Here is an 18114-nt window from a genome sequence, read left to right on the forward strand (position 1 = left end):
AAATGGCGCCGATCGCCTTTGCCCTCACTATGTGTGACATAGTGAGGGCAAAGGCGATCGGCGCCATTTTGAGGGTCCGGGAATCAAAATGGTGCCATTTGCCCTCACTATGACACACATAGTGAGGGCAAAGGCGATCGGCGCCATTTTGAGGGTCCGGGAATCAAAATGGCGCCATTTGCCCTCACTATGACACACATAGTGAGGGCAAAGGCGATCGGCGCCATTTTGAGGGTCCGGGAATCAAAATGGCGCCATTTTGAGTATTGGCATCGGACGGCCTGCGTGCAGGAGGTCTCTCCCGGACCCCTGCTGGACTTTTGGCAAGTCTTGTGGGGGTCAGGAGGCCCCTCCAAGCTGGCCAAAAGTCCCTGTGGGTCCAATGGGGGTCCCGGAGAGACCTCCTGCATGCCGGCCGTCCGATGCCAGGACTCAAAATGGCGCCGATAGCCTTTGCCCATACTATGTCACAGGGCTACCGGTGCCATTGGTCAGCCCCTGTCACATGGTAGGAGCACAAGATGGCGCCGGTGACCATGTGACAGGGGCTGACCAATGGCACCGGTAGCCCCTGTGACACAAGCTATCGGCACCATAATGAACCGGCAAACAAGTGCAGGGACTCCCTGCTGGACCACCAGGGAGTTTTGGTAAGTCTTGGGGGGGTCAGGAGGGTGGGGGGTTTAAATTTTTATTTAGGAGGCCGAATAAAACAGAAATCTGTTTAATACGTGGGGAGTCGCGAGTAAGAAACATATAACTTATATTAAGAAAAAAAAAGGATAATGTAGGAGGGAAGGAAAAAAAGAGGGAAAAGATTTCTGTGAGCAGAAGGGAAAGAAAGAAAATCTGGACAACCATCACTCTTTCCCTCCCTCTCCACACCAACCTGCTAATTTCTAGGGAGGTGCATTTGTTTAAAATGAATGGCAAAACAGGACAAATAAGGGCAATTTGTTTCATTCGTGGGGCCACAAAACAAATCAAGGGCCCAACCAAATGAAACAAACCTTGTTCATTGCATTTATTTTAAATGAATACATTGGGCCTAGGCTTAGACCCAAAGCTGAGGCCTTGCCTAGGGCATAGGCTGAAGCCGATAGCAGGGGCCACGGCTTAGGCCTGAGCACAAAGACACGGTCTCAGCCTAGGCCTGGGCCACTGTCAGGGCCTAGGCAGAGACCTGAGCTCTACCCCACCTGAACACTTACCAGATCTGTCGTGAATCGACAGAAACAGCCAGGCTGGGCTCCAAAGCCTGATCCTCAACTCGGACCCAGGCACTATGCCAGGGATGGGCCTGGAAGCTGGATTCTAACACCTGGGCCTGGTCCAGGCCAGGCCTGGAGCAGCTGCCTCGACATCCTCTTCTTTCTTCTTTTCATCTTCAACTGACACCATCTGCTGAGATCACGCCGGAGTTAATTAACTCTGGTGCATTCACCCCATCGGATGGCTCCATTGCTGCACATCAAAATGGTGCCATCTGCTGGGGTGAATTCAGTGGAGTTAATTAACTCCAAGTGGACAGCATCAGTTGAAGAATAGAAGAAAGAGGACATCCATGGAGCTGCTCCAAGGCCTGGTCTCCAAGGCCCAGGCATCGGGTCTTGACCTCCTGGCCAAGCCCCAGCATTGGGACTGAGTCAGGGTCAAGACCCCGGCATCGGAATTGGGACCAGGCCAAGGCCCCAGCAGCAGGACCCAGCCTCCAGGCCAGGCTGCAGTGTCGGGCCTGGGCTCAGGTTCCAGCCTAAGCTGAGGCCCAGAGCCCTGACCTGGGCCTCCAGGCCAGGCCTTAGAGTCGGGCTTGGGTCTGGGCTGAGGCCCCGGTGTTGGGACCCAGCCTTTAAGCTGGGCCGAGATATCTGGTCTGGGCCCAGTCTCCAGCATAGGCTGAGACCCAGATGTCATGACCCAGCCTCTGAGCCAGGCCCCAGCATCAGGTTTGTGTCTAGGCTGGGGCCCCAGCATTGGGTCTCGGCCTCTGAGCCAGGCACTAGCACCAGAACCCAGTCTCTAGGCTGGGCCGCAGAGTCAGGTCCAGGCCAGAATCCAGCCTAGGCCAAGGCCACGGTGATCTACAGCATCCTCAGCCTATGCAAGGTAAAGGCTTTGGCCTGGGCCTAAGCCTTGCAGGCGGATCCTGGTCCTGGCATTTTTCCAGGTGGGTGGGAGTGAATGACAGGAGACTTGGGAGGCCCCATGATCAATTTTTGGCTATTTTGGTTTTGATTTTTTTTTAATATTTGATTTTTTTTTTCACACAAATGAATCAAACATTCCAGAAACCGAAGTTCATGAGAAAAACCTCCCAAAAACGAATCAATTAAGGAGAATGAATTTTTTTCCCTGCACACCCTTACTAATTTCAGGGTGCACAGAACTCAAAAAATTCCTAAGTGTGCTAAGTGAAAGCAAAACTGGAGCACCCCCAGCCTCCATTTCTCCCTATTCCCACGATGGCAATGTCATCTTCAGGCTACTTCATATTTTCAAATATATTCTAAAATATAAAAAATGGACTATGATCGATATAGTTGGATTTTGTGGCATGGCCTTGAGAACTACAAAACTTCAGATTCTGAGAAAATAATGGAATAGCAGTACAAGATTGATGATTATAATGGCTCAAGAAAAAAAGAGAATTTGAATGATGTTCACTTTTTTCCTAAAAATAGAAGTCATTGGGCCTTATTCTAAGATGACTTTTTCCCATTCTGTGCCTATGAAAAAAATCTTTATTGCATTGTTGGGTTATGCCTTGTAAAGCAATTTCCTTGTCTCATAGGACTGAGTTTTGCATAGTACATAGGTAACATTGGAAAGCTCTCTACTCTGACACCACAGTTCATGCCTCATTTAATATCCTCACAAATAAGTTGAAATGCATTCCACTGAATGTGAAAACACATTTGAGATTCAACCATAATGATTTTGAGATACATTTGAGAAAAAGATAAAAGAGGGCTGGGAGAATTTTGTTTGTGCACCTTTTTCACTTTGAATAGAATTCAAGACTTGTAAATGGAGACTGGTACTTTTATTTTTAAATATATTTATTCAGAGGACCTAAATATTTGGGGGAATTAATAAGTAAGTTTATATATTTTTGTTATATTTTAATATTCCCTTGCAGAATTAATTTTAATGTGATCCCCTGACTCATCTATAAAAGAGTTAGTTTGAACCTGACAAGTTATTCTAGCCCAGGTTTCACCCTGGTAAGTCCTCACTGTACCTCTGGACTGTCTGCTTCAAACTGGGGAAGTTTGAATTTTGGAAAGAGATGTTTTCCTGTTTTTGAAGAACTAACAAAAGGGCTGCTGGAGGCAATTAAAGGGCATATAGGCATGGGTAAATGGATTTTTATGGGCTGATACAGTTCTGGTTTTGACCCCGTGCATCTTTGAACTTTTAGCTCCATTATCACCAAGGAAGATAAGTCTACAAGTTCATGGATGCAACAGGGCAAAATCAGAAGTAAATCAGCCCATCAGCGTTGATCAGGGCTGGGTGAAAGCTCTTGTAGGCAGAGTGGAGGGCAATAATGAAAAGTTTATGGCATCTCCTCCTGCTCAGTTCAAATAACCTTTTAATAGATAGTGATGGATATTTTTTTTCTTGTCAAATACCTCCTTCACAAATACCTTCTTCAGGTTTTGGGACCAATTGACCCTAGGGGGAGTCAGAAGATTTTGAGAGAATCAAACCCTATGTATATGAACTACATAGTGTTATATATAGAAACATAGAAACAGAAATGACGGCAGAAGAAGACCAAACGGCCCATCCAGTCTGCCCAGCAAGCTTTCACACTTATTTTTCTCATACTTATCTATTACTCTAACCACTGAGGTCAGGGCCCTTATTGGTAACTTTTTGGTTCTAATTTCCTTCCACCCCCACCATTGTTGTAGAGAGCAGTGCTGGAGCTGCATCTAAGCGAAATATCAAGCCTAATTGGTTAGGGACAGTAACCAATGCAATAAGCAAGCTACTCCCACGCTTATTTGTTTGCCCAGAGAAGGAATTAGATTATTTGGATAATAATGACAAAATATTCTTTTTTTTTTTTTCATTCATGCAAGGTTTACCTCCTGGAAAATTGCATCCTATTCCCACGATGGCAATTTCATCTTCAAGCTCCTTCATTTTTTCAAATATGAAATGTCAAAGACTTTGATTATGATATATCTGGATTTTGTGGCACATTCTTGAGAACTACAAAGCTTCTGGTTCTGAAAAAATGATAGAAAAGCAGTGCAAGGTTGATGATTATATTGATTGAAGAAAATAAACACTGAACAGACAAGAATTTTAACAGCAGATTACCTTCCATGCATTTCTATCTGCCCAAGTACTTTATTTCAATTTTAACAGTAGGGAGGAATTCAGGTCACAGTTATTTCATGGTGAGGGACACAGTAACTCATGCTGAGTTAAATGCACATAAAGTATATACCGCATGTATATTAATAAATAGAGGAATTAAAAACAGGGAAATCAAGTTATTTAGTGTCTTGCAACACAGAACTGAGATTTAGACTTCTAACTTCATATTTCACAATATTGAGCTCTAAATACTAAGCTATAGAATTAATTCATGGCTTACTTTATCTCCCTGATAACAAAGTTATCACACACTGTAACTCAGTAACTGGCCCAAATTATCAAATCAAATTACTTTTTTAAAATCACATTTGCTTTTTTACAGTTTACAAAAATCCCTTTCAGTGGTATATAGTTTGAAGTCACTGAAGAAAACCCATTTATTTTAATTGCAAGCCATAGGATCTTCCATGAGGAGATTTTCTTTAAAGGCGATCATTTTATTGTAGGACTGGTTTACTTTCTGCCAGGCTGACCACCACTGCCTCACTAGACAGCCAAACCTCCAGATTGTCCTGAAGAATCCAGCAAGCAACTATGGAGAAAACTCTGGCAAGGTCCCTATTTTTTGTTTAGCTCGAGTTGTGGACCCTTGGGCCGACGGGAGGATGGAATTCCTTAGGAGGGCAGTCCGAAGGTTCTCCCGTCGGGTGGCAAGGCTGAGCAGAAGATATGACCAGCAGACCTATGGCACTGGAGATTGTGGCAGCGGTGGAAGCGGAGAAAGAGTCGAGAAGAAGAGCTGTGTCTTCACCCCTGGAAGTCTGCGGTTCCCCCAGGAGGAGCCCGTAGGAACCCAGACCGCTGGGACTTAGGCGGATCTTTGAGAGGTCAGGAGACGGTGCAAGGGTTGACTGGAGCTTCACCCTGGAAGCACGCAGTCCCCCTGGGAGGAGCCCGTAGGGACCTGGGCCGCTGGGACTTAGGTGGGCCCTTGGAGACAGTAGTCTTGAAGGAGTCCTAGGTCAAGTGCCAGAGGGTCATCGCTCACCAGTCCGAAGTCGTACACCAGAGAATCACCGCTTGCCAATCCGAAGTCAGGAACCAGAGAATCACCGTAAGCCAATCTGAAGTCAGGAACCAGGAACACCAAGACGGAATAGGATCCAAAGCTCAAGGAACTCACCAAAGCAAGCAGACTGGACAGCGCTGGAGGACGTTGCCAAGTCACTGGATGAGCAGAGGAAGCTGCCTTTTATACTTCCCCTGCCCTGGCTGATAGAGAACCAGTGAGGCCATTTAAAGGGATGGGTCCCTTTAATTCTGTGGAGGGGGCGTGGCCTTGCGCTTAAGAATGGTGGTGGCCATTTTGGATTTCCCCCGCGGAGGGGAGATGCCGCTGGGGGGAAGCAGGACGGCTTCCCCTGCAACGGGCAGCGCCGGAGGCCGCGCGGGCATGATGGCCCGAGTCGGAGCCCTCCCCCGGGGCTCCTGGGCGAAGAAACGCCACCAATCAGGTAGGGGGCCGCGGTCGTGGGGCACCACAACCGCAGAACACAACAATACCCCCTCTTTAGGGCGTCTCCCCAGAGGCCTGGGTTTAGCTGGATGGTCCTTGTGGAACTGCTCCAGCAAATTCCAGTCCAGGATGTTAGCCAGAGGTTCCCAGGAGTTCTCCTCGGGGCCGAAGCCTTCCCATGCTATCAGGTATTCTCATTTCTTCCTGTGTTTCCTCACATCTAGGACCTCTCGGACTTGATAAGTGAGGTCATCTTCAGAGGCAACAGGTTGCGGAGTCGGAGGCGTGCTGGAAGGCCATGATAATACCAGAGGCTTCAGTAGGGAGACGTGGAACGTGTTGTGAATCTTGAGAGACGGGGGGAGACGAAGTTGATACGAGACTGCTCTCACCTGCCTGATGATGGGAAACGGTCCAGTGAATCGCGGGGCCAGTTGCAATGATGGCAGCTTCAAGCGGATGAACTGTGTGCTCAACCAAACCTTCTGGCCCGGCTTGAGAGGTGGATATGGTCTTCTGTGCCAGTCAGCATTACTCTTAGCTGCCTGGCCGGCCCTGACCAGGGCACGTTGCGTGGATATCCACAGCCGATGCAGCTCATCGGCAGAGAGTTGAGCTGTCGGAGATGCAACCGTGATGGGGACAGGCAGTGGCAGGCGTGGCTGTTTCCCATACACTATCTGAAACGGAGAGGCCCCCGTAGCTGCAGAGATATGAGAATTCAGCGCAAATTTGGCCCAGGGTAACAGGCTAGCCCAGTCATCTTGTTTTTCATTAACATATAGACAAAGGAATTGCTTCATGAACATAAGAACATAAGAAAATGCCATACTGGGTCAGACCAAGGGTCCATCAAGCCCAGCATCCTATTTCCAACAGTGGCCAATCCAGGCCATAAGAACCTGGCAAGTACCCAAAAACTAAGTCTATTCCATGTAACCATTGCTAATGGCAGTGGCTATTCTCTAACGGGCGGATTTTAAAAGCCCTGCTCGCGTAAATCCGCCCAGATTTACGCGAGCAGGGCCTTGCGCGCTGGCGCAAGGCCCTGCTCGCAAGGTCTCGCAGAGAGAACCAACCGGTCTGGTTGGTTCTCTCTGCGAGACTGTTGGTTTGTGGATGGTAGCCGGATGTATAATCTAGGGTGATGTCGAACTTCTGGCAGACAGCCCTCCAGAATTTGGCCGTAAATTGAGGCCCACAATCAGACAGGATGCCTTTAGGTAGGCCATGAAGCCTGAAGATGTGCTGGACGAACAGCTGGGCCAGCTGGGGTGCCGATGGCAATCCTGGTAAAGGCACGAAATGCGCCATCTTCCTAAAATGATTGACTACCACCCAAATTACCGTGTTGCCATTGGATAGTGGCAGGTCCACCACGAAGTCCGTCGCCACGTAGCTCCACGGTTCAGAAGGTGTGGGTAATGGTTGAAGTAAGCCTGGGGTGGACCCGAAGATTCTCTTGTGGCGGGCACAGGTCTGGCAGGATTCCACATAGGCCCGGACATCCTTATTTACCTTTGGCCACCAGTAATATCGGCGCAGAGTCTGCAATGTGCGGGATTTCCCAGGGTGGCCAGAACAGCGGGAATCATGAGCCCATGCCAGCACTTGTTTCCGTAAGCGTGGCGGAACCAGAGTTTTCCCAGGCGGAATGATGGTGGTAGCTGACAGGAGGATGCGGGATGGCTCAATAATGTACTGAGGTTCCTCAGAACCTTCTGTTGAATCAAATACTTGAGATAGGGCGTCAGCCTTGATGTTCTTCCCAGCCGGTCTGTACCGGAGAATGAAATTAAAACGGGTGAAGAACAGGGCCCACCGGGCTTGTTGTGGGTTGAGCCGTTGTGCCTGGTGCAAGTATTCTAAGTTCTTATGGTCCGTGAAGACCGTAAACTGGTGTTGTGCCCCTTCCAGCCATGGGCACCATTCTTCCACGGCCACCTTGATGGCCAAGAGCTCCTTGTCGCCAATGGCATAATTCCACTCAGCAGGCGAGAACTGGCGGGAGAGGAAGGCACACGGATGTAGCTTATGGCCCTCGGAGGCCTGGCTCAGGACGGCCCCTACTCCATCTGAAGATGCGTCCACCTCTATAAAGAAGGGTCGTTGCGGATCCGGGTGCCGAAGGCATGGTTGCTGCATGAATGCCTCCTTGAGACGACGAAAGGCGGCCTCTGCTGCCGGAGGCCATTTTTTGGGATCCGCCCCTTTCCGGGTCAGAGCTGTCATCAGGGCAACAATGGACGTGTAGTGAGGGATGAAAGGCAGTGAAGACTTCCTGGCAGAAGTGGTATTCAGTAGGGGTGTGCATTCGTTTTCGCCATATGGGCGATCCGCAACATATCTTGCCATATAAGTTATATACGTGTGGAGGCGAAACACATCGTGACTCCCCACATATGTAATGTATTATCTGTTTAATTCGGTGCGCCCCGCGGCGCACGCTTTTCTTCACCCCCATCAGCTACTAGCTAGCTTAGGATTTTCACAAAATGGCAGCGCCCATGACCCTTTCCTGTGAGTCACTGTGACTCACAGGAAAGGGTCAGACAGGTTGGCATGGATACCGGAATGCATCGTATCCGCGCTGAAATTTTGTGAAATGCACTGAATGCAGCCAATAGCGCTGTCATTCAGTGCTCTCTGTTGATTTTACTGATGAGCCAGCACTATATAAAGATCAGCATGAGGAGACCAACGCATTTTATTTCCAGCGATGCTGTGGGGAGGTGGACTTGGTGTAAGAGGAGGCTGCACTGAGAGATAGGCTAGTTAAGGAAAGAAAAAGCTAATTATTCTTTATTTTGCTGCAGTGCCAAGGCCAGCTAGTCCTGTTTCTTTCAAGCTGTTTATTTAGGTGATCTGACTGAGAAGAGAAGCAATGCTAGGGAGAGAAGCAGCTACCACTCACCAGTAGGGTATTGTGGCTGCAGGGGCAGATTGACCTATCGGGGGATTGGGCTTCCCCCGGTGGGCCGGTCACTCCTGTCACGTGATTTGGGTTTTTTTGTATTATAAAGTTTCCAACCAAAGTATTAGGGGGTGCCACAAGCAGTAGTATCCCGAGGGGAGCCAATGGCCCCGGGCGCGAGGAGGCTCATGCGGCCGCTGAGCAGCGACACTAAAATAGCAGGCAGGCAGATCGGCAGGGCCGACGTGAGGCTCATGTCACCACGGCCCGAAGAAAAAGATCGCTTTTAAACGTGCTGATGCTCCTCCTCCTTCCTGCATGTGCGGCCCTGGAAGTAAATGTTGCCGGAGCCGCGTGGGCAGGAAGGAGGAGGAGCATCAGCGCGTGCAGAAGAGGAGCAGCGCTTACGGGCCGAGAAAAGGAAGAGGCCCGGTAACAGGGCCACCGCGGCCCGAGAAGAGGAAGAGGACCGGTAGCAGGGCTGCCGTGGCCCGAGAAGATCAGGGCTGCTGCAGAGCCAATCCTGCGACGACCCGCGAAGAGGAGGCACAGAGGTGAGAGAGGCTGAGGGTCTGTAGAGGGGATGTGTGTGTGTGTATGAAATGTGTTGAGAGATTGTGTGTGGGAGTGAGGACCTGAATGTTTGCAGAGACAGCATATGAGACAGCATATGAGAGCCTCTGTGTGACAGTGAGAACCTGTATATATGAATGATTGTGAGAGGGAGACAGCATGTGACAGTGAGAGCCTGTGTGTATGAATGATTGTGAGGGAGACAGCATGTGCCAGTGAGAGACTGTGTGTATGAATGATTGTATGAGAGAGAGCATGTGACAGTGAGAGCCTGTGCTTGAGCAAGACAGCTTGTAGGAGTGAGAGAGAGCCTGTGTGTGAGAGAGTCAGGCAGCATGTGCCAGTGAGAGCCTGTGTGTGTGTGTGTGTGTGTGTGTGTGTGTGTGTGAGAGAGAGAGAGAGAAATGCATGTGAGAATGAGAACCTGACTGTGTTTTTGAGGGAAGAAGATGGAGAGAAAAGTAATAGAAAAAAAAGACAATAAAAAAAGAGCTATTTAACATCTTAGACTCACCCCATAATAATATAGAATCCCAGTGTTACTGTTTTAAGCTTTAAGTTTTTTAAACTATTTTAGATGTAATTTTAGTAATATTTTATGCTATTAAAACCTAGTTGTATAGCTAGGATTTAGTTTGACAATTAGAAATGTGTTTTAGATTGACAATTAGAAATGTGTTTTAGAGAGATTATAATAGTATGATTTATTTTATTATTGATGTTAATTGACTGATTTTTGGAAATGGAACTATGTATGGAAATGTGTGCGTCATCATGATCTTATAGATCTGTATAGACGTTTTACTCTGTTAACCGTCTTGATTTCTTTTTGAGGAAAGTCGGTATACAAAAATATGTAAATAAATTAATAAATAAATAAAAGGAATTGGCAAAAAAATAAGAAAGGGAAGGTGGAAAAAAAAAAGCCTGTGACCAATCAATTAGAAAACTAAGATCAGCCAGCAAAGGTAAAAAAATAAATAAATTACTTTTTAGTGATTGGCACTAGGGATGTGAATCGTTTTTCAACGATTAAAATTATCGTCCGATAATTTTAAAATCGTCTTAAATCGTTAAAGAACACGATACAATAGGAATTCTAACGATTTATCATTAAAAAATCGTTAATCGGGTTAGTGCGCACTAACGGGAGTTAGTGCACACTAACCGGGAGTTAGTGCGCACTAACAGAAAATGATACAAATTGACACTTTTCAGGTCAGTTAGGAATGAATATGTATTCCTATTGGCTGGCTGCCCTCTTATTTATTGATGTTACCAAGGTTCCCACTGAGGTGATGGTTGGGGGGTTTGGGAAATGGAAACGGTTGGTAGCTTGACAAAAAAAGTAATGTGATCAGTCAATGTGACTAGAACTTGTGCCTATCCCTAATACCGGGAGTGTTGTGATCTTCCTGCACACAGTTCCCTAACCCTGATACCGGGAGTGTTGTGATCTTCCTGCACGAAGTGCCCTAACCCTGATACCGGGAGTGTTGTGATCTTCCTGCACACAGTGCCCTAACCCTGATACCGGGAGTGTTGTCATCTTCCTGCATGCAGTGCCCTATCCCTGATACCGGGGGTGTTGTCATCTTCCTACACTGAGCAGGGATACGGCACTGCGTGCAGGAAGATGACAACACTCCCGGTATCAGGGTTAGGGCACTGTGTGCAGGAAGATCACAACACTCCCGGTATCAGGGATAGGGCACTGCATGCAGGAAGATCACAACACTCCCGGTATCAGGATTAGGGCACTAGTGTGTGCAGGAAGATCCCAACACTCCCAGTATCAGGGATATGGCACTGAGTGCAGGAAGATCACAACACCCCTGGTATCAGGGATAGGGCACTGTGTGCAGGAAGATGACAACACTCCCGGTATCAGGGTTAGGGCACTGTGTGCAGGAAGATCACAACACTCCCGGTATCAGGGTTAGGGCACTTCGTGCAGGAAGATCACAACACTCCCGGTATCAGGGTTAGGGCACTGTGTGCAGGAAGATCACAACACCCCTGGTATCAGGGTTAGGGCACTGTGTGCAGGAAGATCACAACACTCCCAGTATCAGGGATATGGCACTGAGTGCAGGAAGATCACAACACCCCTGGTATCAGGGATAGGGCACTGCATGCAGGAAGATCACAACACTCCCGGTATCAGGGTTAGGGCACTGTGTGCAGGAAGATCACAACACTCCTGGTATTAGGGATAGGGCACTGCATGCAGGAAGATCACAACACCCCTGGTATCAGGGATAGGGCACTGCGTGCAGGAAGATCACAACACTCCCAGTATCAGGGATACGGCACTGCATGCAGGAAGATCACAACACTCCCGGTATCAGGGATAGGGCACAAGTTCTAGTCACATTGACTGATCACATTACTTTTTTTGTCAAGCTACCAACTGTTTCCATTTCCCATCCCCCATATATTGTCAGTGGGAACCTTGGTAACATGAATAAATAAGAGGGCAACCAATAGGAATACATATTCATTCCTAAACTGACCTTAACTGACCTGAAAAGTGTCAAATTGTATCATTTTCTGTTAGCGCGCACTAACAATGGTTAGTGCGCACTAATCGGAAAAAACGATTTTTTTAACTAAAAAATCGTGCCAAACACGATTTTCTTCTCCTGCCAGACGATTTCAATCGTTAAGACGATCAGGCTCACGATTCACATCCCTAATTGGCACATCTAATCTTTGGGAATGTGCAAGAATAGCACTTTCTCTATGCTGATCTCACAATGTACGAGATCAGAATGGAGAAAGTGGAAGCCCACGGGGCCTGCACAGAGGAGGCAGCAGAATGGGCTTCAGTGTCAGTAGCAGCAATCGGCACCTCCCCAATAGCCATGTGGCAGCAGTGACAGTGGCAGCAGAGGAATGAGAGAGGTTCTGAGGTTGCTGGCAAAAGAAAGAGAGGGGGGTCTGCCTTTAGTGTGTGCATGTGTATGAATGGGACTCTGCCTGGGGGTGTATGTGTGTGAATGCACAGGTGCCTGCCTGGGGGTCTGTGTGTGAGAATGAATGTGTGCATGCCTGGGGGATGGGGAGGGAGTGGTGTGAAAATGTATGGGAGCCTGCCTGGGGGTCAGTGTGTGTGTGTGTGTGTGTGTGTGTGTGTGTATGTGAGTGTGAGAGCATGAGTGTGTATGAGAAAATCCAAGGGAGTAAGAGTTTGTATGTGTTGGGGGGGGGGTGTGGAGGGGGAGAGAGTGTCTTAGAGCCTGAGAGTGTGTCAGTGTCAGTGAGAGCGAGAAGTTATGGTGGGTATAAGAGCATGAATGTGTATGTATGTGACAGTGTATGTGTAAGAGAGAGAGGATAACCTCCTAATCCTCGACAATATCAGGGTGACTGGAAATAAAGAGCTCCCACAGAAGGGGACAGCAGGGGCTTTTTAAAATCCTTATTAGTTTTAATTATTGAATGTTATTTCATATATGTGCTGTTTTGAAATATTTTATTAATGTTTGGGACATTGTAAAAAATGTATATGATTTTAATTAATAGAAATTCTATTTATCAGTAGTTTTAAAATAGTCTTTTATTATGGTTTTACTATTATAACTGATGCTTTATATTTCTTGATTTTATTTGTTTTATGAGGAATGGTGGTTCTATTTTTCTATTGTTAATACACGAAGTCTGGCTTCTTGGAGTTTCCATTTCAGTTTTTGTCATTTGTGCTCCTTCATTTTGTATTCTGTATTTGGTGAGAGTTTGTGTTCTGCATGCAAAGACTGAGATGAAGCATTCTTTTAGCATGTGGTTTCTCTGTAGGGATCTGTAGTAGCTTGGCCTGTTCTGTTTTCCTGATAGGAGGTATATTGATATTTTAGATTCTGGTGTAATATTTGTGGTATTCTTTTTCATAGGTGGGGTTGTTATTCTTTGAGTGTTGGCAAATAGTACTGTGTTGATATGGGAGGACCATACTGAAATATAGGGGTGTGTACATATATATGTAAAATATATGTAAATTATATATGTAAATTATATTGTATATGTATTTGGGTACCCATGGGCCAGTATGGAGAAAAATCCCCCGGGCCACTATTTTCCCACAATCCGCCCCTGTGTGGCTGGCTTGGAGAGATATATTATTTTCAATTTCATCCATTTTTCTGGAGTGACAAAAATTCCAGCTTTTTTATACTGATTTTTTTAATTCAAGTCACTTAGTCTCTCTGTGCACTGGGCTTCAGTGGGTAGTGGTTAGTTTTAACAGACTGAACCTAACTATTGGGTGGGTCTGTGCAGTCAAGTGACCAGGGAGTCTGCCTCTTTTGTGCTTACAATCAAGCAGCGTCTGTATGCACACCACACAAATTAGTGCACAGCCAGGCACCGTGACAGTGGGCAGTGGGTATTTTTAACAACCTGAATCTAACTATTGGGTGGGTCTGTGCAGTCAAGTGCCCAGGGAGTCTGCCTCTTTTGTGCTTACAATCAAGCAGCTTCTGTGTGCACACCCCACACATTAGTGCACAGCCAGGCACCATGACAGTGGGCAGTGGTAGGCACTACTCAGTGACATTAAATCCATAATGTCAGGGAAAGATAGATGTAGTCGAGTGATTGGGACTGGCAGAGGAGGAATCTCAAAAGACACTAGTGCAACACCACCAGTACTGTTAAAAAGGCACCTGTCGCAATCTAAACTCATTGTAGGGGCTGGCAGTTCCATCCCGAAAAAAATGAAATCTGACCATGATGCATCGCCATCGCCACCACATGTTTCTGGCCCTGTAGTTTTGGAGGTGAGGGAAGGGGAGTCATGCCAAACCAAATGGGGACACACAAAAGCAGCAGAGGGGACAGAAATCTCGACTAACACTTAGCGTTGACAAGGTAGCGCAGTCACTGTTTGCTTCAGACTCAGATGAAGAATCTTCTTGTGTGGGATTCTCATCAGAAACGGAAGAAGTAATAGGTGAAGAATCTTCGGTAGGATCAGTTAGTCCTGCCTTAGCCTCCACTTCAGTGCTGCAGGGGAGAGATGAAAGTGATGATGAGGAGGAGGAGGAAGAGCAGTCAGCACAGGCACAGAGAGTGACTGAGGCTCCCCCTGGCATTGCTTCTCAGGGTGCACCCACTACCTCAGCTCTAGTGCCAGCATCCACCCCCAAGGCTTTAGAGAGGGGAGGATCCCAAAAGACATCTGTGATCTGGAGCCACTTCAAAGTGATGGAAGACCTGCGTTATGCTCAGTGTAATTACTATGCCAGGGCTATTAGCAGAGGCAAGCAAATGGGACATCTATCTAATTTCGGCATGAACCATCATATGAAGAGGCAACACCCAACAAGATTACTGCCATCTGGGGATGGTGGCAGTACCAGTCGGGGGTCCCCTTCCAAAATGTGTGCAGTGGTAGAAAAGCAGCAGAGTCAGCCCACGCCCTCATCCCCTTCTAGCAGTCAGGTAGCAGGCCAGCAACCCCCTGACATGTGGCAGAAGCGACAATCCACCTTGGAGGAAATGGGGTGGAGTGTGGTAATGCTATCCCGGGGTAGGAGGCAGGCAGCCTCAAAAGTTGTAACCAGGACCATTGGGGAAATGATTGCCCTTGATGACCAGCCCTTGCAGTTAGTGACGAATGTGGGCTTCAAGCGTTCTCTGAAGGTCGTACTTCCAAATTACAAGGTCCCCTCCAGAACCACATTTATTTTTATTTATTTATTTAACAATTTTATATACCGACCTTCATAGTAGATTACCATATCGGATCGGTTTACAGTTTAACAAAGGGAAAAAAACTAGAGTAACAAATTCACGTAAACGAAAGATAACCAAAGCAGGAATAAGTCAAAATTACAATCAACAGGGGGCGAGAACTTGGAAGCTTGCAACAAGCTGGAAAGAAGAAAAGGCCAGTAAAGTAATTTTACCGTAGAGTGTACAAGTTACAAACTTAAGAACGGTGCTTTAATCTGAAGTCTAAGAGTCCATTTATTTTTTTCTTTGAGAAATGGAGTGACAGACTGGGTAAGAAAGAAGGCCAGCTAGTGATTGTCTGGTGGTTCAGGGAAGGCTTGGAGAAAGAGCCAGGTTTTAAGATTTTTCCTGAAAGTTAATAGGCATGGCTCCAGTCTGAGGTTTGATGGGATACTATTCCAGATGGAAGGGCCTGCTGTCGAAAAGGCTCTGTCTTTGGTCGTAGCGAGGCGTGTAGCTTTAGTGGGTGGAACATTAAGAGTGCCTTTGTAAATGTCTCTAGTTGGTCTGTTAGAGGAGTAAAGTTTGAAAGGTATTTCTAGGTCAAGTTGAAGTTGATGATGGATGGTTTTATGGATTAAGGTGATTGATTTGTATAGAATTCTGTAATTTACTGGTAACCAGTGTAGGTTCCTGAGAATTGGTGATATGTGTTCGTAGCGGCTGGTGCTGGTCAACAATCTTGCTGCAAGGTGCTGGTCAACAATCTTGCTGAAAGGTCATCCCCAGCCTGTACAAGCAGTGTCGCAGTCGCATGCAAGCGCTGCTAGCTAAGGCAGAGGGAAGAGTGCATTTCACCTGCGATATATGGACCACCATGAATGCTGCACACTCTTACCTCTCTCTGACAGCACACTGCTGGGACATGGCTGAGGCAGGGGCAGCCAGCAGCTCTATTACTGAAGAAGTATCAGGGTGGAGATTGGCTTTACTGCACACCCACCTGACGGACCAGGCCCATACCACAGCCAATATTCTAGAATGCGTCAGACAGATGCTGGAGGGCTGGCAAGTACACCAGCAAGACAGGAAAACTCAGGCAGGGTTCTTTGTCACAGACAATGGTGCAAACATGGTTAAGGCAATAAATGATGGGCGCTTTAAGAACATCCGATCTTTTGCACATACTCTGCACCTGGTAGTGAAGTCAGCTCTGGGGTTGGATTCCAATGACAAAGAGAATGAATACCTGCATAGGGTAATACACAAGTGCAGGAACATAGCAGCACACTTCCACAGAAGTGTGAAGGCAGGGCAGGTTCTCTGACAAAAGCAGACAGATTTGGAGATGCCTCACAAATGTCTCATTCCAGACATTGCCACCCGGTGGAATTCCACCTTTTTGATGCTGGAGAGATTAGTGGAGCTGCAGACAACCCTTCATGAACTTTCTGGAACAATGGACATAGGTGTGCAGAATCCCCTAGGGCATCATGATTGGTTAGTCACGAGTCAGCTGGTAAAAATCCTGCAGCCCTTCAAGGGTGTCACGGAGGAGCTGAGTTCTAGAAGTGCCACCTTGGCTGACATCATCCCTAAAGTTAATCTCTTGGATGAACATTTGGAGGCCTTTAAACGGGAAGAGGGAATGACAGTTAAGGTGCTGCATTGTCTGGACGTTTTGCAGCAGCAGGTGAAAGAGAGATTAAGGCCTTTAACAGAACAGAACACATACATGCTTGCCACAGTCTGTGATCCCCGTGTGAAAGGGAAACTCGCTCTATAGTAAGATTGTCTCTTATTGGTGAAGGACCTGCTGTTAGCAAAAGTCCCTGAACAGGAGCGCCATAGGCAGAGACAGATTAGGCTTCAAGCAGAGGTGGAAACAGCAGGTACTTCAGAAAGTTGTGCTGCTAGCCCAAGCAGGAGCAGCACTGTGTCAGCGACAGATAATACCTTCTCCTCCATGTCAGAACGCCCAAGGCATGATGCTCATAAAGATTCATCTTTTGTGCAATGGGCGAGAGAGAAAGCAGCTGGCATGAGTGACTCTCAGCCCGCCCAAGCAAAGGAGACACCAGCACAGCTGTCAGTGACACTGTATCTCTCAGAGTCGATAGAGAACATGCAGACAGAGCCGCTGGCATATTGGGCACACAAGCCCACTGTCTGGCCACACCTAGCCAAAGTGGCTCAGCGATATCTGTCATGTCCACCAACCAGTGTGCCCAGTGAATGTGTCTTTTCAATGACAGGGGATATCATGAGCCCTCACCACTCAAGGCTGGCACCAGAGTTCATAGAAATGCTAGTGTTTTGAAAGTAAACCGGCCTTTGCTTGGGTTTCCAAATTTTCCCTGTGAATGGCAAGAGGAATAAAAGCAATTGAAAGCCTTGCAGCAGCTCCAACTGCCTACTATGCTCCAGATAATATAAGCACTTCAGCACATGTACCTGACCTCAAACGCTGTTCCTGACAGTCCACCGCCCAGGCCGTATGTCCCTACAAGGGCCTGACCTCAAACGCTGTGCCTGAAAGTGAACTGTCCAGGCCTTATGTTCCTACAAGTGTTTGACCTCGATTGCTCTGCCTCTCCGTCCAGGCCTTCTGCACCTAGGTGGGTTTGACCTCTGTCCTAGACTGCTTTGCCTGTTTATCCAGGCCATATGTCCCTAGGTGGGATTGACCACTGTCTTCGACTGCTTTGCCTGTCCGTCCAGGCCTTATGTCCTAGATGGGATTGATCTCTGTCCTCGACTGCTTTGCCTGTCCATCCAGGCCTTATGTTCCTACAAGTGTTTGCCCTTGACTGCTTTGCCTGTTCATCCAGGTCTTATGTCCCTAGGTGGGATTGACCTCTGTCCTCGACTGCTTTGCCAGTCCATCCAAGCCTTATGTTCCTATAAGTGTTTGACCTCGATTGCTTTGCCTGACCATCCAGGCCTTATGTTCCTATAAGTGTTTGACCTCGATTGCTTTGCCTGACCTTCCAGGCCTTATGTTCCTACAAGTGTTTGACCTCGATTGCTGTGCCTGTCCATCCAGGCCTTATGTTCCTACAAGTGTTTGATCTGGACTGTTTTGCCTGTTCATCCAGGC

The 18114-nt window shown here is 47.3% G+C and overlaps 1 protein-coding gene across 1 annotated transcript in view; it reads right to left on the minus strand.

Moving 5' to 3' along the window:
• Positions 1-18114, minus strand: part of LOC115084158 (highly reducing polyketide synthase PKS6-like) — a 198672-nt gene that overhangs the window by 167434 nt on the left and 13124 nt on the right. Inside the window, exon 2 of the mRNA XM_029588643.1 lies at positions 4098-4241. Coding sequence (XP_029444503.1) covers positions 4098-4155 — 58 coding nt within the window. The 5' untranslated portion in view covers positions 4156-4241. The remainder of the gene's footprint in view (positions 1-4097; positions 4242-18114) is intronic.

Source organism: Rhinatrema bivittatum, chromosome 2 (genome assembly GCF_901001135.1).
Source record: "Rhinatrema bivittatum chromosome 2, aRhiBiv1.1, whole genome shotgun sequence".
In the NCBI taxonomy this organism is placed as follows: Eukaryota; Metazoa; Chordata; class Amphibia; order Gymnophiona; family Rhinatrematidae; genus Rhinatrema; species Rhinatrema bivittatum.